At 41.5% G+C, this 21,135-nt stretch overlaps 1 protein-coding gene across 1 annotated transcript in view; it reads left to right on the forward strand.

The window, feature by feature from the left end:
- The window catches only part of Enpp3 (ectonucleotide pyrophosphatase/phosphodiesterase 3), a 73,747-nt gene that overhangs the window by 24,653 nt on the left and 27,959 nt on the right, over positions 1–21,135 (forward strand). Inside the window, exons 9-15 of the mRNA XM_059272989.1 lie at positions 457–566; positions 2,943–3,008; positions 4,671–4,743; positions 11,032–11,140; positions 12,354–12,482; positions 12,850–12,881; positions 16,227–16,354. Of these exons, the coding sequence (XP_059128972.1) occupies positions 457–566; positions 2,943–3,008; positions 4,671–4,743; positions 11,032–11,140; positions 12,354–12,482; positions 12,850–12,881; positions 16,227–16,354 (647 nt within the window). The remainder of the gene's footprint in view (positions 1–456; positions 567–2,942; positions 3,009–4,670; positions 4,744–11,031; positions 11,141–12,353; positions 12,483–12,849; positions 12,882–16,226; positions 16,355–21,135) is intronic.

Raw genomic sequence — 21,135 nt, forward strand, 5'->3', positions numbered from 1 at the left:
GACAATGGCTTAGGTTTCTGAGTTTACCCCCGAGTTTCACATCACCCATGTAGCTTCTAATGGCTGCAGACGTGAAGGTTTTACTACTATTTATTATCGTTTGAATTTTAAAAAAACATTTGCGGTCCTTTATGTAGAAATTGGGGTATTGTGTCATCAGTGTGCCAACCCTCAATTTTCTCGGAAAGGTATCTATTTCCCCCACCATGCTGTTTTGCAGTTCCTTCAAAGGTGAAGAATTGTGCTATTTTATCAGTGTGGAAGAAATAATGAACTGTTACCACCTTACTAGATGTTTTCTTTTGAGGCAGATTGATGGATTGTAAATTTTAAGTTATTGTAAAGACAAAATTTAATGACTGTGAACAAACCCCCCCCCCCATCAAAATAGTTGTTAGCAGTAAGTTACAGTGTTTGTACTGACACAGTTACCCTATTGACTTTCACTCTTTCTAGATTTGGCTAACGGCAATATATCAAGGTTTAAAAGCTGCTGCTTACTACTGGCCAGGATCCGATGTGGCTATCAACGGCTCCTTCCCTACCATGTACAAGAATTACAGCAGGTAGTGAAAAGTGTTTCTGGATAAGGATCCATCTAGGCAGAGATCTATAGAATCAGCTTTCTTATTTATTTATTTATTTATTCATTTATTTATTTGTTTGTCTTTAAGATTTTTTTCATTTATGTGTTTGGTGTGTGTGTGTGTGTGTGCGCGCGCGCGCGCGCGTGCGTGCGTGCGTGCGTGCGTGCGTGCGTGTGTGTGTGTACTGTGCTCAAGTGTGCCATGGAGAATATATAGAAGTCAGAGGACACATTTTGAGAGTCAGTTCTTATTTTTTTTCATATGAGTTCCAGAGATTGAGCTCATCTCCTGGCTCAGTAGCAGACACCTCTGTTGTGGTTTCTTTTTTTTTTTTTTTTTTGGTTTTTTCGAGACAGGGTTTCTCTGTGTAGCTTTGCGCCTTTCTTGGAACTCACTTGGTACTCCAGGCTGGCCTTGAACTCACAGAGATCCACCTGGCTCTGCCTCCCAAGTGCTGGGATTAAAGGCGTGCGCCACCACCGCCCGGCATGTGGTTTCATTTTTATTGATGTTTTGTTGCTGACAAAAAGAAACTTATGGGAGAAAGGGATTGATTTAAGCTGACATTTCCAGATTAAAATCTGTCACTGAGGGATGCTACAGAGGCAGGGGCACGAGACCATGGATAGCATCATATCCGTAGTCGAGAACTGGGAAGGAATGAACGCATGCATGCTCACCTGCTTGCTCGTGCCAAGCTCGGTTTCTCCATCCTTATAGAGTCCAGGAGCCCCTGCCTAGGGACTGGTGCTACCCACATTGGTCTGGGTTTCCCCCCATCAATTAATTTTATTGACATACCCAATGGCCAACCTGATATAGTCAATCCTTCATTAGTTCTTTTTCCAAGTGATTCTAAGTGGACAATTAAAAGTAATGATGGCAGCCTCTGGGCCATCTTACTGTTCCCTTTCTTTTTCTTTTCAGTGTTAGTAACTGAATCTTGGGTCACATGATGCTAAGCCTACACTTTACCACTGAGCTACCCTCTAGCCGCATTTGGTCTTAATTTTGGTCACAATTCTCTTCTCTCAGTTGTAGAGGCCAAGATCTTAGAGTTGTTGTTTCTGTCCTCTTTCTTATATCCCTCATCCAGTTTGTTAGGTCACGCTTTGGCTCTACTCCACAGACGACGCAACCTGAGAGTCTTTGTTACTGCTCTGCTTTGTACATCCATCTCCTTGCCTGTGTCACTGGGGCTCCTCTCTAGACACCTCTCTGCTTCTTCCCCCCTCTGATCTATTCTCAGTCATCAGTCAAAAGGGTTCCTTTAAAGTACAAGTCCAAGGACAGCACTGTTTTGCACCAAAGACTTCAACGCCTTTCGATGCGCATGCTCTGTATATAGCTTCTAAGGAGTATTGTTGTAAGGGAGTTGTAGCCAGAAAGCTACTAATGTGACATTCATCAAAAGAACATTTAGATCTTTCAACTATTCAGATCCTTCTTCCTAAGTACACTCTGCATATTCTTTCTAATGTGCTATTGTATTCTAGGAAGCTAGTGAGAGCAGGATCAAAGAGAGGTAGTGCAGATACTATTTTGAGCCACTTTAAATGGATTTCTATGTGTTCTAGTTTCTTTTCTCTTACTGTGATAAACACTATGAACAGAGTTATCCTACAAGAGGAAAGGGTTTATTTTATTTATACTTCCAGGTCACAGTCTACCATTGAGGAAAGTCAGGGCAGACACTCAAGCAAGAGCTTTGAAGCAGAAACCATGGAGGGATGCTATTTGCTGCTTTACCCACAGGCTAACGTTTAGCTAACTTTCTTTTCCATCTGCCTAGGGATAGTACCACCTACAGTGTCTGGGCCCTCTTACATCAATTAATAATCAAGACAATCCCCTATAGATATAATTACAGACCAACTTGATATAGACAGTTCCTTAATTGAGATCCCACTCAAGTAATTCTAAGTGACAAGTTGACATATAAAACCAACCATCACAATATATCAGCCAGAGAGAAAGTCTTTCAGGCCTCTCACTCACCGATTAAATTCTACTTCAAATGCATATATACTGTCTGCCAGAAGACGACCAATAACTGTGAAAGCCAAAATGAGTAAAAGTTAATAGAATGAGTTGTTGATAATTGATGGTTTTCATTTTAGTTGTGGAAAATTAAAGGGGAAATGAGTAAGGAGGAAAGAAAGAACTCTATTTATTAGGCAGAGTTTGTTGAAAGTCTTTCTGAAGTATTGACAACGGGACCCTTTGAGTATGCCACACGCCTTTCAGTGTTATGGTCATGCGCCACAGAATGAATGCCTGAAGGTGTTAAGTCCCCTCCCTAAGGAAGAATAGATTGACATTATTTGATTAAAATTTCAAACCTTTTTATTCCAGTTCTGTCCCATATGAAAGGAGGATCTCTACATTGTTAAGTTGGCTGGATCTGCCCAAAGCTGAAAGGTAACTCCTCTGTGGAAGAGTGCTCCATTGTGATGCTCATATGGGTGAAAGGGGAGCTTTCTGTATCGTCACTGATGATGTTTCAAAATCTTGAAATTCCCTGTCTGTCCTCTGTCTTTCCTTCCTTCCTTCCTTCCTTCCTTCCTTCCTTCCTTCCTTCCTTCCTTCCTTCTTTGTCTGTTTGTCTGCCTTTTCCCCTCTTCCTCCTCCTGCCTCCTCTTCCTCCTTTTTCTCCTTCTAACCCCTTCTGGTATTTTAAGAGTAGTTTAGTTATATGCCAGCCTGAAACTCACTATACAGACCAGGCTGCCTTGAACTTCTTGCAATCCCCCTGCCTTTGCCTACTGAGTGCTGAGTATGAACGGATGTTTCTAGAAAGAAGTTACTCTTTCCAACTGAAACCTTCTCCAAGGCTGATTAACGCATTAGCACTTCCATGATTGTGAAGATTTGGAAATGTCCAGAACCAAATTACAATTTATTTTAAGCCATATGTAGCTCTATAAATAGCCACTCCTTGTCCATCTCTATGTCAGACCTAACATCCTGTGACTGACAGGTAAAAAACAACTTTAGGAACTTATTAACAAGATCCTAGTTTCCACCAGTCGAAGGGCTAAGAACGTGATCAACAGCTTCTAGGACTGATAGCAGAGTTGTTGTCTCCATTTTTGCTGTAACCCACCTCTCTGATGTTCTCACCAATGTGTTTGAAAGTGTCTTCTTGATCTACGACTTTCTCTCTTTTGATAGTAGCCAAACTTTATGAAACTGCTTCTGTGCTGGAATGTAGGATTTGGTCACTCATATTTGGCTCCACAGAAAACTCTCTTATTATCCTCTTTGAGGTGGAGAGATGTGAGTGACAGGCACGTGTCACTATACTAACAATTGGCATTGCTTTTTAATGAGCACTTTTCAAGAATTACTCCTGAGAACAGGTGCTCTGGGGTGGGATGGGGGGCTTGTTGAATAACAATTGAGGTAGAGTCAGTCCCTAAGAGGAGAGGCAGATATCACAAAGATAGAATTGAGGCAGATATCCCAAAGATATAGGAATTGAGGCAGATGTCCCAAAGATATAGAATTGAGGCAGATGTCCCAAAGATATAGAATTGAGGCAGATATCACAAATTTATAGGATTGAGGCAGATATTACAAAGATGTAGAATTGAGGCAGAAATGATAGAGGCTCTTCCACTTGCCTCTGAGGATAGATTCCAGGAGCTGGAGAAGCAGGTGCAAGGCCAGGGCCACAGACTAGCGTCAGAATACTGAAAGAGAGTACCAGGTAAACAGAAACCATCACATCAGAGACCAGCTGCTCACAAAGGAACTAGGCACAGATCAAAGAGTCAGCCAAAGGCCAGACACCAGGAAGCAGAAAGGGCTGGATGCACTGAGAGAGGTCTCACCTACAACAGCAAGATATGTTCTCACAACTGAGCCACAATAGTGCTGATTCTGGGAAAGTATTATTTACTTCCCATTAGGAGACTCAACTCTACTCAAGCCAAGTGCATCCACCCACCTGGATGAGGGCCTAACAGAGAGAAAGAGGCAGGAACAGCCAGCATGCTCATGATCCGCAAGATGCTCAAATCTATCTGTAGGCTTTTCTCACATTGTAAATGCATTCCTTTGTTTCAATTTTACCCCTAGACCCAGTTTTTATACCTTATATGTGGAAGAACCTGATTCTGCAGGGCATAACAGTGGACCAGTCAGTGCTGGAGTAAGTTTGTTTTGTTTGTTTGTTTGTTTGTTTCCAAACAAATGGAGAATCATCCAGCTCTAACCTACAAAATAAGATGGGTTTTTAAAAATCTCTACTGGACATATACATTTAAGAAATACATGAGATCAAGTAATCAAAAGTCTAAAATCAGTATTTTTAGTTTACTAGTTCAATCGTGAAATTGTTAAAAGTTCTGGGAAGGATAACTGCCTAACTAACCATATCTTGATTCTTTTGATTGGCAATCTGATGAAATCTTTGATGTGACATTGCTAATTCACATACTGAGAACTCAAGGCCAGATACGGCATGGCCACTCAGCACTGTAATATGGACATTTCAAGTGAAGTTACCTGCCAGACTGTTGTGGTGTGTCCCAGCTGTCACTCATACCATACCCACTGTCACTCACAGCTCTTCCCAGGCACCTCAGGGACTGATTCCTCTCAGAGCCCTCGTTATCACTGGAGTGAGTGGCTGCTAATACCAATTTCTTCGTTAGCTAGACCATTCTCATACAATGTTCCCACATGGCTATTGTCCTTAAATACTATTTCCAACAAGCAAAGCCATGCTGTTTCCTGAACCTCTGTTGTTTTGGCCATAATGGGAAGTTTTAAAAGCTCCCGGGAGTAAGACGCCCCGTGGAAAACTCATTTAACAATTGTTCTCCGCTGAAATGTAAGCATGTTTGTCTGGGCCTCTTCCTTTGCTATTTACCTTTTTCTTTCTTCCTGTTAAGCCAAAATGGTTCCTAAGGCAAGGCCCTGCTGAGTTCTTACCACCTGTGGGCCTCTTTCCGGTACCATTCGGAACCTAATACAGAACTTTCCAATTATTCCGGTGTTTCTGAGGGTGAATAATTCACCAATTCCAAAGCCTTTCTTCTGTTTATTCTCTAGTCTAGCTGTTATCTATGTTTGCTGCTACGCGTGTTTGATAAGATGAATCAGTTGAGGAGGAACACTGTCCTGGATGTATCTGCCTCTGCATCTGACTTAGATTAGGTACCATTAAATCCTACTTCTCTTTCCTTCTTTTTTGTGCTCTAGTTTTAAAAGTATCTAGTTTTAAGTTTTAAGAGTAATTATGAAAAGCTCTGCAGGTGAAGAAAACCTGAGTGCTCAGAGATGTCTACGAAGAGGCCCTGTTCTAGCAGATGTGGGTGGGATTGCGGCTGACAGTTTTAGTCAGGGTTCTCTAGAGGAACGGAACCAAGGGAATGGAGACACACACACATAAACACACACACACACACACCCCTCCAAAATAACTTATTAAGTGACCTTTAAAATGGCAATGATAGCTAAATCATACCCGAGACACTGGGAACTCAGTCATTACTCCGTCCTTGAAGCTGGGTGCCTCGGTAACTGGAGTAGTCCCAGAATGACTGTCTCTTGCTGGGCAGCCACAACAGCCAGCTACTCAGTCCATAAGGCAAGGTGCCTCAGTGTTCTCAGTCTGGCACTGGGAGCCCAGAAAATCAGAAGCAACAACAGAGCAAATCAGCTTGTAAGAGGGAGAACCAACCAAGCAAACGGGGAGATGATCTTCTTTCTAAAATGTCCTTTTTAATCTGGGCTGAGACCAGAAGGTGCTGCCCACTGTCAAGGAGGCTTAGTTCAGAAAGCCACCTGGAAAGAATTAAGAAAGTAATGAGTTAATACCTTTCCACATCAGTCAGGACAATTCCCCGGGTGAGGCTTCCTACTCAAACAATTTTATTTTATTTTATTTTATTTTATTTTATTTATTTATTTATTTATTTATTTATTTATTTATTTATTTATTTATTTTGATTTTTCGAGACAGGGTTTCTCTGAGTAGCTTTGCGCCTTTTCCTGGAACTCACTTGGTAGCCCAGGCTGGCCTTGAACTCACAGAGATCCGCCTGTCAGCCAATTTTAATTTGTGTCCCGCTGACACTACAACCAACCTACGAGAGAGTCTCTCCCCTGAGTAACAAAAAAAGAAACACAATGTACAAATGTCCCGATAGAGGGAGCTGAGGACATCCTACAGTGACACACAGAAGGACCACATGCCGACTGACTACTGGCCCCCTTCCCCAAGTGGACAGCACCATGATTGTAAAGAGTGGTCATAGCGGGAAACCATTATGGTGAGCTACTCTGTGTGGGGTACTGTTTGAAGTATAGTGTGAATAGTACCTCACATCCCTGACTAGGGCACTGAGAATCAGAGAGAAGGCTCTAAAGAAGCCTAGAGAAGGAGGCCAACACCCAACCATGCAGATCTCTGCAGGCCATAAAAGTGTTTGGTGGGCAGCCCCGAGGCATCGTTATTAGGAAAGTAGAATGGCCAGTTCCATGTGTATTTAGAGAGCATTTTCACTGGGCAAGAGGAATGCAAAGGAAGGAGGGAGAAACATCCTAGTCTCTGCAGTAGTCTAGAACAGAGAGGGGTAGTCTTGGACCAGGGAGGAGGCCAACATCAAGGACGGAAGAGGGTGTGTTTGAGATTCAGTTAGAGGATAGACATGACATGACTAGGTGTGAGATGGGTGAGCAATGATGCATTTCTGCTTTCTGTCATATGCAAATAGGTGAGTGATGGTGGTTCCCTTGACATTTATAAGCCTACCACAGGGGGATGGTTGGAGTGGCAGGGGGAATGCTCATTATGCAATTGAGGTAACTGTGATGTCCAAATGAATATAAGAAACTTAATATGTATTGAAAGCTGAGAGCAGGTGAAGAGCTGGAAATTGGTAGCAGGTAGACATGCACAGAAGTGGAAATGTCACATGGAGGGAGTAAAGATGAAGACAAAAGCCTGTGTAAGATTCACAACAAACAGGAAAAATGGATGCAGAAGGTTGATGGCTTTGCAATTTTAGCATCATCATCATTGTTATTTGTAATCACGTTTTAAATCAAAGTTCCTAAAACCTGTGAGTTAAAAGCACAAGGGCTGTTTTAGCATGCTTCGGCCTGTGCACTAAGCTCCTTAATTTGTTCTAGATTATGCACTCCTCAAAACCTATCTTCCTCTGCTACTCTGAAGAGTTTCTGATTCGTCTAACGTTGTGCTAGGCAGCGCTGGGGTGGAGAAGGTAATGTCTCAGTTCAGAAAGCCACCTGGAAAGAGTGAAGGAAGTAACGAGTTAATACCACGAAATTTTTTGCTGTTAAAGGAAGCCTTTAAGATTAAGATTTTTAAATTACTGAAATTTTGATAGCTTAAGCGATATGGGACGGGAAAGTTACGCTTGAGCGGGCTTAATGAAATGGTCATTTAGAGGGCGCTGGGATTTGGCTAGTGAGGAAGCCATAGGAGTCCAGAAACTTCTTTTATCTTTTTTCTCCTTCCTCCCTTTCCTTCCCCTCCTTTCCCAATCCTGCTCTTCTCTCCTTCCCCTCCAGCCATCTATTCTATTCTCTTTTCTCCTGCCCCCTCCACTCTCCTCACTCACCCTTCCCTCCTCCTCCACCTCCTCCTTCTCTTCCTCCTCTTCCTTCTCCTCCTCTGCTTCCTTTCCCTCCTCTTCCTCCTTCCTCTTTCCTGTCTTCCCGCTCCCTCTCCTGTCTCTCTCTCCCTCCCTCCTTCCTTCCCTCCTTCCTCCCTCTCCCCACAGAGTCCCACTGTGTAGCTCAGGCTGTCACTGCACTCTCAATCCTCTCGCCTCAGTCTCCTGAGTGCGGCTTTATTGTCAGGATTGCTTAGTATGGAAGATGAAACTCACACAGACTGGTCTTCACGAGTCAGTAAAAGTCACCTGTTACTCATTATCCAATAAGGAATCTTTACACCTTTAGTAGGGTGAAAAATTGGGAGGAACACGTTGTTCTGAAGAGAAAATTAGAGACAGATTAGCTTCAGTGTTGATAATGTTCACACACATGACAGAATTTCAGAGTCCTGGCAAGTGCCACTGTAGAGAGACGTATGGAGGAGGTTATGTCTGGGAGGAAGGTGGGGCTTTGGGAAGGCATTGGTGTATAGAGCTTCCAGCCAGCTAGATCCTCAGCGGCTTTAAATTCAGTCTTACAGGAAAGAAGTTGCAGATGCAAAGCACAATCCCTCGCCAGGATTTCATATACTATTCCCACAGTGATCATTGTGAAAGTGAACCATCATGATTCTATGCAAAACAGAATTTTCATTTTCTTCTCTTCCCCTGGTGCTAGAGACCCAGCACCCTGTGTATGCCTGCAATACAAAAGAGAAGCTGAGCTTCCTAACATCCAAACCACAGCTATAAACATTCTGTTCCTTTTCATTAAAGTATTCCCAATGCTGCTTACTTCTTCCTTCTACAGAGCATAAATTCCTAAAAGATGCCAAGGTAGTTAGCCGATGTGTGATGAGTTGGGGTATATGGATCTTGCCCTGCAAGAGCTCACGTTGACCTTGGAGTAGGAAGGATTCACGCATGCGTGATTTCAAGACAGTGGGACGTCCAGTGGCAGCAGCATAGCAAGTGCCGGGAGAGGACAGAGGATGAGAACCAGCTCTTGGTGTGACTGGGAGACGTGGGTCGGGTGATGACGTGGAAAGGGACACTGGAATCTGGGACACTGGCAAACTAGATTGGAAACACCCTGAGCCTGAGAGTCAGATGAGAAGCTTGGAGTTGGTGACAGATTAGTCTAAGACAGATCCTGGGTTGGTTCCAGTCTTTTTGTCTCTTAGTCACTGTGGGCCCATGAGAGTGCTCAGTCTTTTCAAGGGGACATTCCACATCCATGAGTGTTTTCTGTGAGGATGCTATGTGAGAATTAGCTAATGTCTTCAGCTCGGTCTGATCTGTAAAATGCGGTTTCTAAAGAAGAAAACAAAGACGATAATTGTAATAGCATGAGAAACAAGACGCGTTTTCCTAATCCATTACTATGATACTTTCTTTTTCACTGAAAAATACTGAAAAATGACAACTTTGAAATTTCATTAAACTTTAGGTCAGTTCAGTGTACTGTGTTGGTAAAGTTAAGAGAAATTGTAAAACATGGACGCTATGAACAGTTAAAAGAAAATGAACCCCAACTTGCTAGTCAGAGACAGGCATTGTTTATATGATTTGGTATATTTCTGTAAGTTTCCTGTTCATTTGTTTTTACTTAGAAAGGGCGAGATACTTACATACAAAACCAGGGTTATGTAATATGAATGGCCGAGTTTACAATTTGATTTTCTTTTGTTAATGTTTAACATGGTGTTGTGAGCATTTTCCTATGCTTTGTTCTCTTTAAAAATGTTTTATGGGCAGGGAGAGTAGTTTGGCTTGCCTAGCATGTTTGTGGTTATGAACCTGAGCTCCAGCAAAACACACACACACACACACACACACACACACACACACACACACACACACACAGAGTTTGTAAGGACTATATCATATGCATCTTAAAATTTGAGTATAATTTACTTTTCCTAGAATTAAAATTACAAGTCAATAACATTGTAGGTGAACTTTTCTGTCTAGACTGCTGATCAGCTGTGTCCTGCCAGCTGTTCCCCAAATAACCACACTGACTTAATATTAATTATAAATGGTTGACCAATAACTTAGGCTTGTTTTTTAGCTAGTCTTATAACTTAAATTAACCCACTTCTAAAAATCTGTGTGCTGCCCTGGGGCTCATTTACCTCATGTATGTACTTCCCATCCTGCCCGCTCTGAGTCTCCTGGTGCCTCCTCTGACTCTGTCCTTCTTTTTCCCAGGGTCCTCTCAGTTTGGCTCTCCTGCTTAACCTTATCCTGCCTAGCTATAGGCCAGTCAGCTTCTTTATTAAACCGATCACAGTGACATATATTCACACAGTGTAAAGGAATATTCCACATAACATGATAGGTTTCTTTGCATGCAATATTTGCATAGACATTGAATTATCAGGTTGTGGAATATACTGCTTTTTAACGGTCTGGTCTCCACTGTCACATCATCTTTCAGAATGTCTGCAGCTCTTTGGCTCTTTTAGAAGTACCCAGATTCATGCCTCCTCCATCAGGCATTCTTATGAAAATATCTATGGCTGAACGGTGTTTGTTGGTATTCAATATTCTTTCATATATTATAAGCCTTTAGTAGGATTTTCTTTGTAGGAAATGTGGTCCAACTTTTTTATTATTATTTATAGAAAGTGAGAGAATTTATCTTTGGTAACTGTGGCGACAGGTGCTGTCTCTGATGATGTACTTCAAATTGGAACAATTTTCGAGAAGAAAACATGCTCACTTTTTCCTTGATTGGGTAATGACTCAGTTAACTGAAACAACTTAAAATGGCAACTTTAACTTTAAAAACTTTTTTTTTTCAGGTAATTAAAGCCTTGCAGTTAGTTGATGATGCCTTCGGAATGTTGATGGAGGGTCTGAAACAGAGGAATTTACACAACTGTGTCAATATAATCCTTCTGGCTGATCATGGTATGGTGTTTTTTTTTTTTTTTTTTTTTTTTTTTTTTTTTTGTTTTTCGAGACAGGGTTTCTCTGTGTAGCTTTGCACCTTTCCTGGAACTCGCTTTGGAGACCAGGCTGGCCTCGAACTCACAAAGATCCGCCTGCCTCTGCCTCCCGAGTGCTGGGATTAAAGGCATGCGCCACCACCGCCCGACCGGTATGGTGTTTTTTTAAATTACATCTCATCATTGATTATATTTTATCCCTCCAAAGATAATAAAAAAAATGATGGTAAGATTTTAAATCTGGATTTCCAGATGTAGACGTTATTGAAAAAGTAAAGAATGGATTTTGTGATAACTCATGGAAAGAGGTCTAAAATTTCTACTTTAAGTATTTTAAAATTCCGCATATCTGTCCATATGCTTTACTCTCTGAGAAGTAGAGTGAAATAGGGCTAATAGTAGTTAACAGGGCTGTAGGCCAGGGATGTTGCTCAGTCTACAAAGTTCTTCAGGAGGCCTTTTAGCCATGATTTCTTTGTAGTAGTTGGCTATGCTTTAGTGGCTGCTGCACTTTATTGCATGGGGGAGTCTTACGGAGCTCCCTGTATTTCTTAAGTCATATGGCAGGTGTGCGTTTAAGCATTGTTCTTGTCCACAAAAGCCCTGCCTCCTCTTGTTTACCAGCTCAAAGTTAGCTTTTGAGTTTGTTTGTGCTAAGTGGGAAGGAAGCAGACCACTCTTCCTGCACGCTAAAGTGCTCATGCTTAAACCGCCTCCTTGCCCCACTGACACCCACTGTAAAGTGCATTGAAAGCTTCTAAAATGGTTTCCTATATCTTTGTCTGCTGCTTTGAACATTTTATTAAAGGAAGATGTTAAAAAGTCTTAAGAATCTGCCCATTTAAAAAAAAATTCATTAACATCTGGTTCTAGAGAACACGATGCTTAAAGGAATGTCAAATGTATCTTCAGAATCCTTTAATTCATCTGTATTAAACAAATGTCCTATTTAGTTTTTCCTACTGGGTCTCACTTCATGACAAGTCTTCTCATCCACCGCCTCGATTTTCAGTTTCTGCCATTTGCAGAATAACAACTGAATAAACTGTACAAACGCTCACTCTGCTTGTGTTTGACACATATATTTGACATGAACAAAGACAGACGATTGTTATCATATCTATATATCTATATATCTATATATATCTCCATTGAGGTATTTTATTTTATTTTAGGAATGGACCAGACCTACTGTGACAAGGTGGAGTACATGACCGATTATTTCCCTGAGATAAACTTCTATATGTACCAAGGACCCGCCCCTCGCATCAGGACTCGAAATATCCCTCAGGACTTTTTTACCTGTAAGTATGAAGAAAACGAAGGGAAATGTTGAAAGAGTAACCGTAGTTACCACGTTCTGAGAGCCCGTCAAGACTACAGGCTCCTCTGTGGCTTTTTGGGAAAACCACACAGAAGCACATGAGAAATTCCCCCATTTAAGTGTAGTTAGTCTACGTGATCCGCGGTGCTCACTCACACTGTTGGTTCAAAAAAGATTGTACTCCAGTCTTTAATTCTAAAGTAATTCTTCAATTTAAGAAATTTTAAGCTAATTTTTTGAAGTCACAGTTTTGGATAAATAGATATGTGTGTCAAATTTGCTATAGGTGTGTGCATTTTGGGCAGTGACTTATGTGTAATGTGATTTATCTTTTTGTTTTGAAACAGTTAACTCTGAAGAAATTGTCAGGAACCTCAGTGTAAGTCCCTTTTGGAAATTTTTATGGTGTATTTCCATGTTTAAGATCTATTAGTGTATACACACTATTGTTGTTGCTATTAACATACAGCCACAGGTGTATTCCTATTGTATGGAATTTATTAGTTTATTATTGTTACGAATGACGCTAAATTGTTTTAAGTGTGCGTGGCAAGCAGTCAGAACAAAAACAGGAAGATGGAATATAAACTACTGAGGATAAAGAAACACTGAATACATGGTTAATGTCATCTGTCACCTCTTGCAAATTGAGAGACGCTAGCCCAGTAATCTTTCAGAACTGATAAACAACCTCGCCCCCTACCGGTGAACTGCGTACATGCAGTGCTCATACTGGAAGGCCTTGGGCTTCAAAGTTCCTTCACGCTTCTCTAAACACACTTGTTTCCTTTGTGTCCCATCACTTAATGATCTGCATGCAGCTGAAGTTACGCTGGGGAAGAGGAGCGCACCTCTAATATCCGAGAGGCGCAAAGAGCTGAGGAATGCAGCCTTTGAGGTCCTTTCCCACGGCATCACACGTGCAGGCTTGGTGTGGAGCTACACAGCCCGAGAGAACCAGGCTGCAGTTCTCCTCGAAGTGGTTTGTTTTTCCTGGAAAACTGTAGTAGCGCAGTCTCAAGCAGACCTGAAGTGAAACCTCCACACCATGCTAACGATGATGAGAGGCACGTTTTAACCTTAAATCTGATGTCTCTGCACCAAATTCTAAAACACGAAGAATAACCAGGTGCTTCCTCAGAAGCTGGCGTTCCAACCCGTCTTCTCTGGATGTACCTCAGTTTGCACACCCAGAGAAAATGTGTGATCGGTCCAGTTACCTGCCGATCTCAGAGATGGTGCTCTGTTCTCTTGTGGGGAGCTGTACTCAGCATTGCCACGTGCCGGCCAGGAAGTGACAAAAATACTGAGGTAGTGAGTACGAAGTCTAGAAAAGATACCGAAACAGGCAACCGAACAGAAACAAAGCAAACAAGCAGAAACCTGGCAGAAGTGTGCAATAAATACTTCCCCTCTGTAAGGGGGCCTCGGAGTGGGTACGGAACACATCCAGACACCAAATTCTCAGCCCCAAGGAGATTTATTACCCCAGGGGCAAGTGGAGAATGGGGTAGGGGTGCTGCATCTAGATCAGACAAAGACAGCAGGTCTTTCTTTCTTTCTTTCTTTCTTTCTTTCTTTCTTTCTTTCTTCCTTCCTTCCTTCCTTCCTTCCTTCCTTCCTTCCTTCCTTCCTTCCTTCCTTCCTTCCTTCTTTCTTTCTTTCTTTCTTTCTTTCTTTCTTTCTTTCTTTCTTTCTTTCTCTCGCTCTCTCTTTCTCTTTCTCCCCTTCCTTCCTTCCTTCCTTTCTTTTTTTTCCGAGACAGGGTTTCTCTGTGTAGCTTTGCACCTTTCCTGGAACTCACTCTTTCCCAGGCTGGCCTCAAACTCACAGAGATCTGCCTGGCTCTGCCTCCTGAGTGCTGGGATTAAAGGCGCGCATCAGCACCGCCCGGCTCAGCAGGTGTTTCTTAACGAGAAAGGGCTAAGTCTGTGCTGGGGTGAGTTGGTAAGTCCTGATTGGACAAGTTAGCCAGTGTGGCCAAGTAATGGATTTTGATTGCTGGACCTTGGTGTTCAGTCTCAGGAATGAGTCGGTGGTAAAACGAGGGACTAGACCTTGGGGGCTAGCTTTAGGTATGCCATCTAACAGTTTAGCAAGGGACAGGGGAGGGGAGAGGGCAAGACCTGCTGGAGCCATGCTTGCCATGCCGCGGCCTGTTAGAGGGCCCTTCACTTTCCTCTTTGGTTTGATCATGTCTCCTTACTCTCCCATTGCCGGCATCTCTTTTAAATTTTGTCTTTATGTCGTATCTCATAGTTCCTCATTTTCCTCCTCTAAGTTGCCTAAGAGATAAGAGTGACACAAGCTTGATAATTAAGATGAGATACATGGTTTAAAATACACAAGAATAAGAAAGAGGAATTTTCATTTCCTCATATTCTTACTTACGTGTTTATTTTTTCCAATTTTGTTTCTCATAGAGGTTATGAAAGTTTCTTTGTAATTCTGTTTCTCAATTTTCCATGTTTACTTTGCATGAGTAGACACGAATGTGATTTTCATTTTTAAAGTTTTAAAATGATAATTATCGAACAATTTTTTAAATAAAATTTTGCGACTTTGTGATGAACCCGTGCACTTTTCACAAATTGGAGAATGTGTTTAGTTTCAAAAGCTATTTAAGTGATTTGTGAGCTAAGGGAATGGTTATTTATAAGGTCAGATGAGTCGATTTTGATGGGATTTTTGGGCACAATTAAACTGACTTGTATATTTGTATCCATATCTATTGACATATACAATTTAGACTCAAAAGCTGAAGTTGTCACTATAAATCTACACATAGCCGGGTGGTGGTGGCGGCGCACGCCTTTAATCCCAGCACTTGGGAGGCAGAGCCAGGCGGATCTCTGTGAGTTCGAGGCCAGCCTGGTCTCCCAAGCGAGTTCCAGGAAAGGCACAAAGCTACACAGAGAAACCCTGTCTCGAAAAACCAAAAAAAAAAAAAAAAAAAAAAAAAAAAAAAAAAAAAAAAAAAATCTACACATAATTTTCTGTCAAAAAAAAAAGGGAGGAGAAATTTGTGGTAATGTAAGATCAATACTCAAGAACACAAATTTAAGAAAGACATTAACCATTTAAACAAAATTTCAATTTCAACGTAATGATTGCAGTAATGATAAATATAACATGATTATTATATTTGGCTATGTGGATAAGAGAGTTAATATTTCTACCTTATTGGTCAATCTTAAAGCCACTTATTTGGAAAAGATTTATTTTTGAAAATTTATGTATATGTTTGCCTGAATGAGTTTATGTGCCCATGTGCTTGCAAGACCCTGAGGGAGTCAGAAGAAAAGATGGGATGGGATCCCAGGAACCAGAGCTACAGGTGATCGTGAGCCACCATGTGGGAGCTGGGAACCGAACCCCGGTCTTTGGCAGGTACAGCAGGTACTCTGACTGCTGAGCCATTGCTCCAGTGCCAAATCCACTTCTAAAAGTTGTTAAAAACTTGCCTTAAGGTTGTTGTTTTTTTGTTTATTTATTTGTTTTTTTTGGGGGGGGGCAGGGTTTCTCTGTTTAACAGCTCTGCCTGTCCTGGAACTCACTTTATAGACCAGGCTATCCTCGAACTCACAGAGATCTGCCTGCCTCTGCCTCCAGAGTGCTGAGATTAAAGGCGTGCACCACCACTGCCCAGTTTAAATAGGAGTTTTAAAAGTTAGTCCGCGTATTTGACGTGTCATGGAGAAATGCTCATCTTTTTTTTTTCCAGTGCCGGAAACCCATTCAACATTTCAAACCCTACCTGACTCCTGATTTGCCGAAACGACTGCACTATGCCAACAACGTCAGAATCGACAAAGCTCATCTCATGGTGGATCGGCAGTGGCTGGCTATGAGGTTTGTCTACTCCCAGCAGAGATCTTGGGTGGCGTGCTTGTTCAGCTCTCCCCTCCCACTAGGGGTGAACTTCTCTGACCACCCACAATGCCTTGACCTTTTAACGCTACCCAGGACTTCCTCTTTACTGATATTTTTGTTAGACAGTTGCTCTTAGCGTCTTAATTTTCATAATACAGATCAAATATAAAGGGGTGTTGAAAATGCTTACAAGTGCTCCTGAGATATGAGTGACAGCACATTTCTGCCCTGACAGACAGACAGCTAAGGCTTTGTCATCATCCAGGCTGAGGGTGGCCATTGCCGGAGTGGTTAGCTGGCTCTTTAAGACCATTGTCTTCCTGGCTTCCATAAAATAGTCTTTTGATGGCCCGGGTCACTAATTGGTGGTGACACATCTCTGAGTACATAAGCCAGAGAACAAATACAGATCTACTTTCTTGTCATGAAGGGATTCTGACTTTTCTTGTTTTTTTTGAGACAGGGTTTCTTTGTGTAGCTTTTGGAGCCTATCCTGGAACTCACTTTGTAGACCAGGCTGGCCTCGAACTCACAAAGATTCATCTGCCTCTGCCTCCCGAGTGCTGGGATTAAAAGCGTGTGCCACCACTGCCTGGCCTTGTTTTTTTGTTTTTTGAGATGGGTTTTCCCTGTGTAGTTCTGGCTGGCCCGAAACTCAGTATGGAGGCAGCCTGCCTCTACCCTGAGTGTTGGAATTAAAAGTGTGTGCCACCACACCCGGACTGATTCTGAGTTTTAAAATATTATTTTAGCATTTTTTTTTCTATATGTATGAGTGAACATCAACAGAATCAGTGTTGTTTTGTATTTTCTGGCCTAATGGGTATCAGGGCAGCTTAACCTGGAAATGTAGTTTTACCAGACCATATGCAGTTCCTCACTTTGTCACTAGATGGCAATAGTCTCTCCTTGAGAATGGGTTTCTTAGTCCTTTGTGTCTTCTGCTTGGGTATCCTGGTTCAAAACCACATTCTCTAAAAGTATTACCTTAAATTAAACTACTATTAAACATAAGATGTTAGTAATTTAATATATCTAAATGGAGGTATGGTCTCCAAATATTTACTGTTTGAGGTATAAAATCAAAGAAGTCAGGAGGCCATTGGTACATAATGACCTAGGATTATAAAAGGTGGGTCCAGCCACCATAGTGCCTCTAGGTACCATTTGCCAAAGCCCAGTTCCAAATGACGGGCTTTGTATCCTTTTCAAAAACTGGCAGTAAGGTCTGGCCAGTATCAGCCTGTGCATTCAAGGCTTGCCTGCCCACGTAGCTACTTATGGGACTGACTGGGAAAAAAAAAAAAAGTAATCTTTTGCCTATTAAGAGTTTTTCTTTTGCAGAATAAATTTTATTGGCAACTGTGTGTGTGTGTGTGTGTGTGTGTGTGTGTGTGTGTGTGTGTGTGTGTGTGTATGTGTGTGTGTGTGTGTGTGTGTGTGTGTGTGTGTGTGTGTGTGGTGTAGTGCATTTGTGTGCATGTGGGTGCACAAGTGCTGACGGAGGCTGGAGGATATCTTCCACTATTGCGTTCTAACTTACGTTTTGAAATAGGAACTCTCACTGGACCTGGAGTTCACCAACTGGCTAGGCTGACTGGCTGGGAAGCTCTGGCGATCTGCATATCTCCCCAACCCCCAACCCAGCACTAAGGCAAAGGTTACATATGTGTACATACAAGGTGTACAATCATGCCAGGCTTTTATGTGGGCGCTGGAGATCTGACCTCAGTTCCTCAGGCTTGTATGATGGGCATTTTATCAGCTAAGCTGTCTCCCCATCCCAGAAAAATTAGTATTTTGAAAATTCACTTTCCTAAAAGTAGAAGATCTTGGTAGGTATCAGGTAGCTTGCTTCAAGTGACTTTAGTGAGATTTGCATTTCCTGCTCTAGGGAACGGGTTGATCTAATGAGAGACAGGTTGGTATCTTAGAAAACTATATAGTGACCGCACTTAGTCAATGTTATGGCAGCCTCAAGGGAAACTGTGGAGTTAGGGGAGTGATGACATTAGTGTATCACCAAGATGAAATTATGGTTAATTTATGACTTGGATTTTCCAGAATCATCTTGGTTCTTCTTCTTCTTCTTCTTCTTCTTCTTCTTCTTCTTCTTCTTCTTATTATTATTATTATTATTATTATTATTATTATTAGACACAGGATTTTTCTGTGTTGCCCTAGCTGTCTTGGAACTTGCTCTGTAGATCTGCCTGCCTCTGCCTCCTGAGTGCTGGGATTAAAGGTGTGTGCCATCACCTGGCTGGTTCTTCATATTTTATCTCTAACTTGTACTCATAAGAGCGTGTATTTTTATATCACCAGTGTCTAACAAAAATACTTTTTTAAAAAAAAAAAACGCTAGGAATGTGTGTGCTGTGTGCGAAGATTCTGGAGTTCTGAAAGCAGAGTGATTGATTTGGAAACTTGTTCAGGTCAGAGAGGGTGAGGATGCAGCAGAGGATGATGGCGGAGAAGTGAGATGGAGAGGACCAGAAGGAAGGAGATTAGGGAGGGGAGGTCATAGCACCTGCCTGGGTACCAGAAGAGAATCTTGTTATCTGCCCCTGCTTTACCCAGCTGTGATGCAGACACTAGAATTTCATCTGGGCTGATTAGACAGGGAGGAGATAATAGTGAATGTGTTCACCTAGTACTTGAAAGTCAAGGCAATCATCACAGCTCCAACTGACTCATCTTTTCCAAAGTCCAGCTCTCAGTTTCCAGAGCCAGTTATAATGGTTGTGAGACAAGAATGCAATTGGTCGTAAGAATGGGTCTCTGAAGTTCTCATTGAAATAGGACAGAAATAGAGAGAGCTACATAAATTGAGTGACAGCTATGAATTTTCAAAATATCAGTTTTTTTTTTAGGATTTACTTTTTTATTTTATTTTATGCATGTGGATGTGTTTTGCCTTCACTTTATGTCTGTGCACCACATTTATGCAATGTCTTTGGAGTCCGAAAGAGGGCATCAGATACCCTGGAACTCGAGCTACAGACAATTGTGAGCTGTAAGGTGGGAGCTGGGTTTAGAAACCTTGTCGTCTAGAAGAGCAGCCAGTGACATTAACCACTGGACCATCTCTCCAGCCCCCCAGCGTCAGTTTTTAAGCCACTAAATTACTGTCCTGTGTTCAGGTTCAGGGGAGCCTTCAAGTGTTAACATAGATTTTCTCCTCCACCTTTTCTCTTTCCTTCCCTTTCCCCTCCCTCTCTTTCCTCTGTTTCCCCCTCCTGCCTCTGTGTTTGCCCCTGTGGGGTACAGGGAGAGGAAGCAGATGAGAGAAATCTTCCAAGGGCATCCTTTGGAAATTAAAATTTCTTCTATTCAGTGACCAAATTTGAACCAGTTTAATAATGTTTTAAGGAAACCCAAGTCCATTTATCCCTATTTTTGAACATAACTGAACATAAATTAATATCACTGATTTCAAATGTTAAAATATGAAAAAGTTGACAAGAGATAAATTTGTTAAATTTAAAGAGTCATTTAAATAATGACGTAATAGCTTATGGAAGAAATTCCAGAAAGTTAAAAATAAACATTGAATTTACAGAATATATGGTTTTCTTACCATGTTATTAGCAATCCCTCCCAAGTATTCCTTGCTCATGGCTTCATATTATGCCTAGACATCTCCACCTTGAAACAGGAATCAGTATTTCCCCAAGTTTCAAAACTATTCCTAAATTACTGAATTCTTAGTCTTATTGAACTTGATGTACAAAAGTGATGTACAAAAGTGAATTTGATGATAAAATCCTATTTTGTTTTACATTCCTTATTTTGTTTGTGTATGTATGTGAGCGTGTTGTTGGTTGTTTTTGCTCTTTTATCTCTTTGGCTCTTTTGAGGGACCTTCCACCCAGCTCCCAAATCATGACATGGAGGCTTATTATTACTTATAAATGCCTGGCCTTAGCTTGACTTGTTTCTTGCCAGCTTTTTTTAACTTTAAATGATCTCATCTGTATTTTGCTCTGGGCTTTTGCCTTTCTCTTACTTCTGTATATCTTACTTTCACTCTTATTCCATGGCTGGCTGTGTGGCTGACTGGCTGTGTGGCTGTGTGGCTGGGTGGCTGGCCCCTAGCATCTTCCTCCTTGATCTCTCTTGCTCTTCTCTCCTCTCAGATTTCTCCTTCTATTTATTCTCTCTTCCTGCCAGCCCCACCTATCCTTTCTCCTGCCTTGCCATTGCCATTCAGCTCTTTATCAGTCCATCAGGTGTTTTAGACAGGCAAAGTAACACAGCTTGACAGAGTTAAACAAATGCAACATAAAATAACGCAACACATCTTTGCATCACTAAACAAATGTTCCAAGCATAAACAAATGTAACATTTTAAAATAATATTCTACAACATTTTCCCCTTTTTGTCTAAATAAAAAGAAAGGTTTTAACTTTAATATAGTAAAATTATACACAAGAAAAACAGTTATCAAGTAAGAATTATGTTTACAATATTTTTTCCATTTGTAGTTTGCATATTCAGAGAAAATAATGCATTGTCTATCCTATCTTAGTGAATCCAAAGTTCTGCACCTAATTTACTTTCTATAATAACAAAGAAAACTGCAACTGTAACTATCTAGTCTTCAACTCCACCAAAGACCCAGAAGGATGTAATATTATCTAATACCAGAGACATTTGGCTTCCTGGACAGTCACCCAAAGTTCCTTTGCAATGTTGGGGCATTCATCTTTGGCCTAATAGGGCCAGGATATCTGGCAAACTTTTCACTGAAGCAGAA

This window comes from Peromyscus eremicus, chromosome 8b (assembly GCF_949786415.1).
Source record: "Peromyscus eremicus chromosome 8b, PerEre_H2_v1, whole genome shotgun sequence".
Classification (NCBI taxonomy): Eukaryota; Metazoa; Chordata; class Mammalia; order Rodentia; family Cricetidae; genus Peromyscus; species Peromyscus eremicus.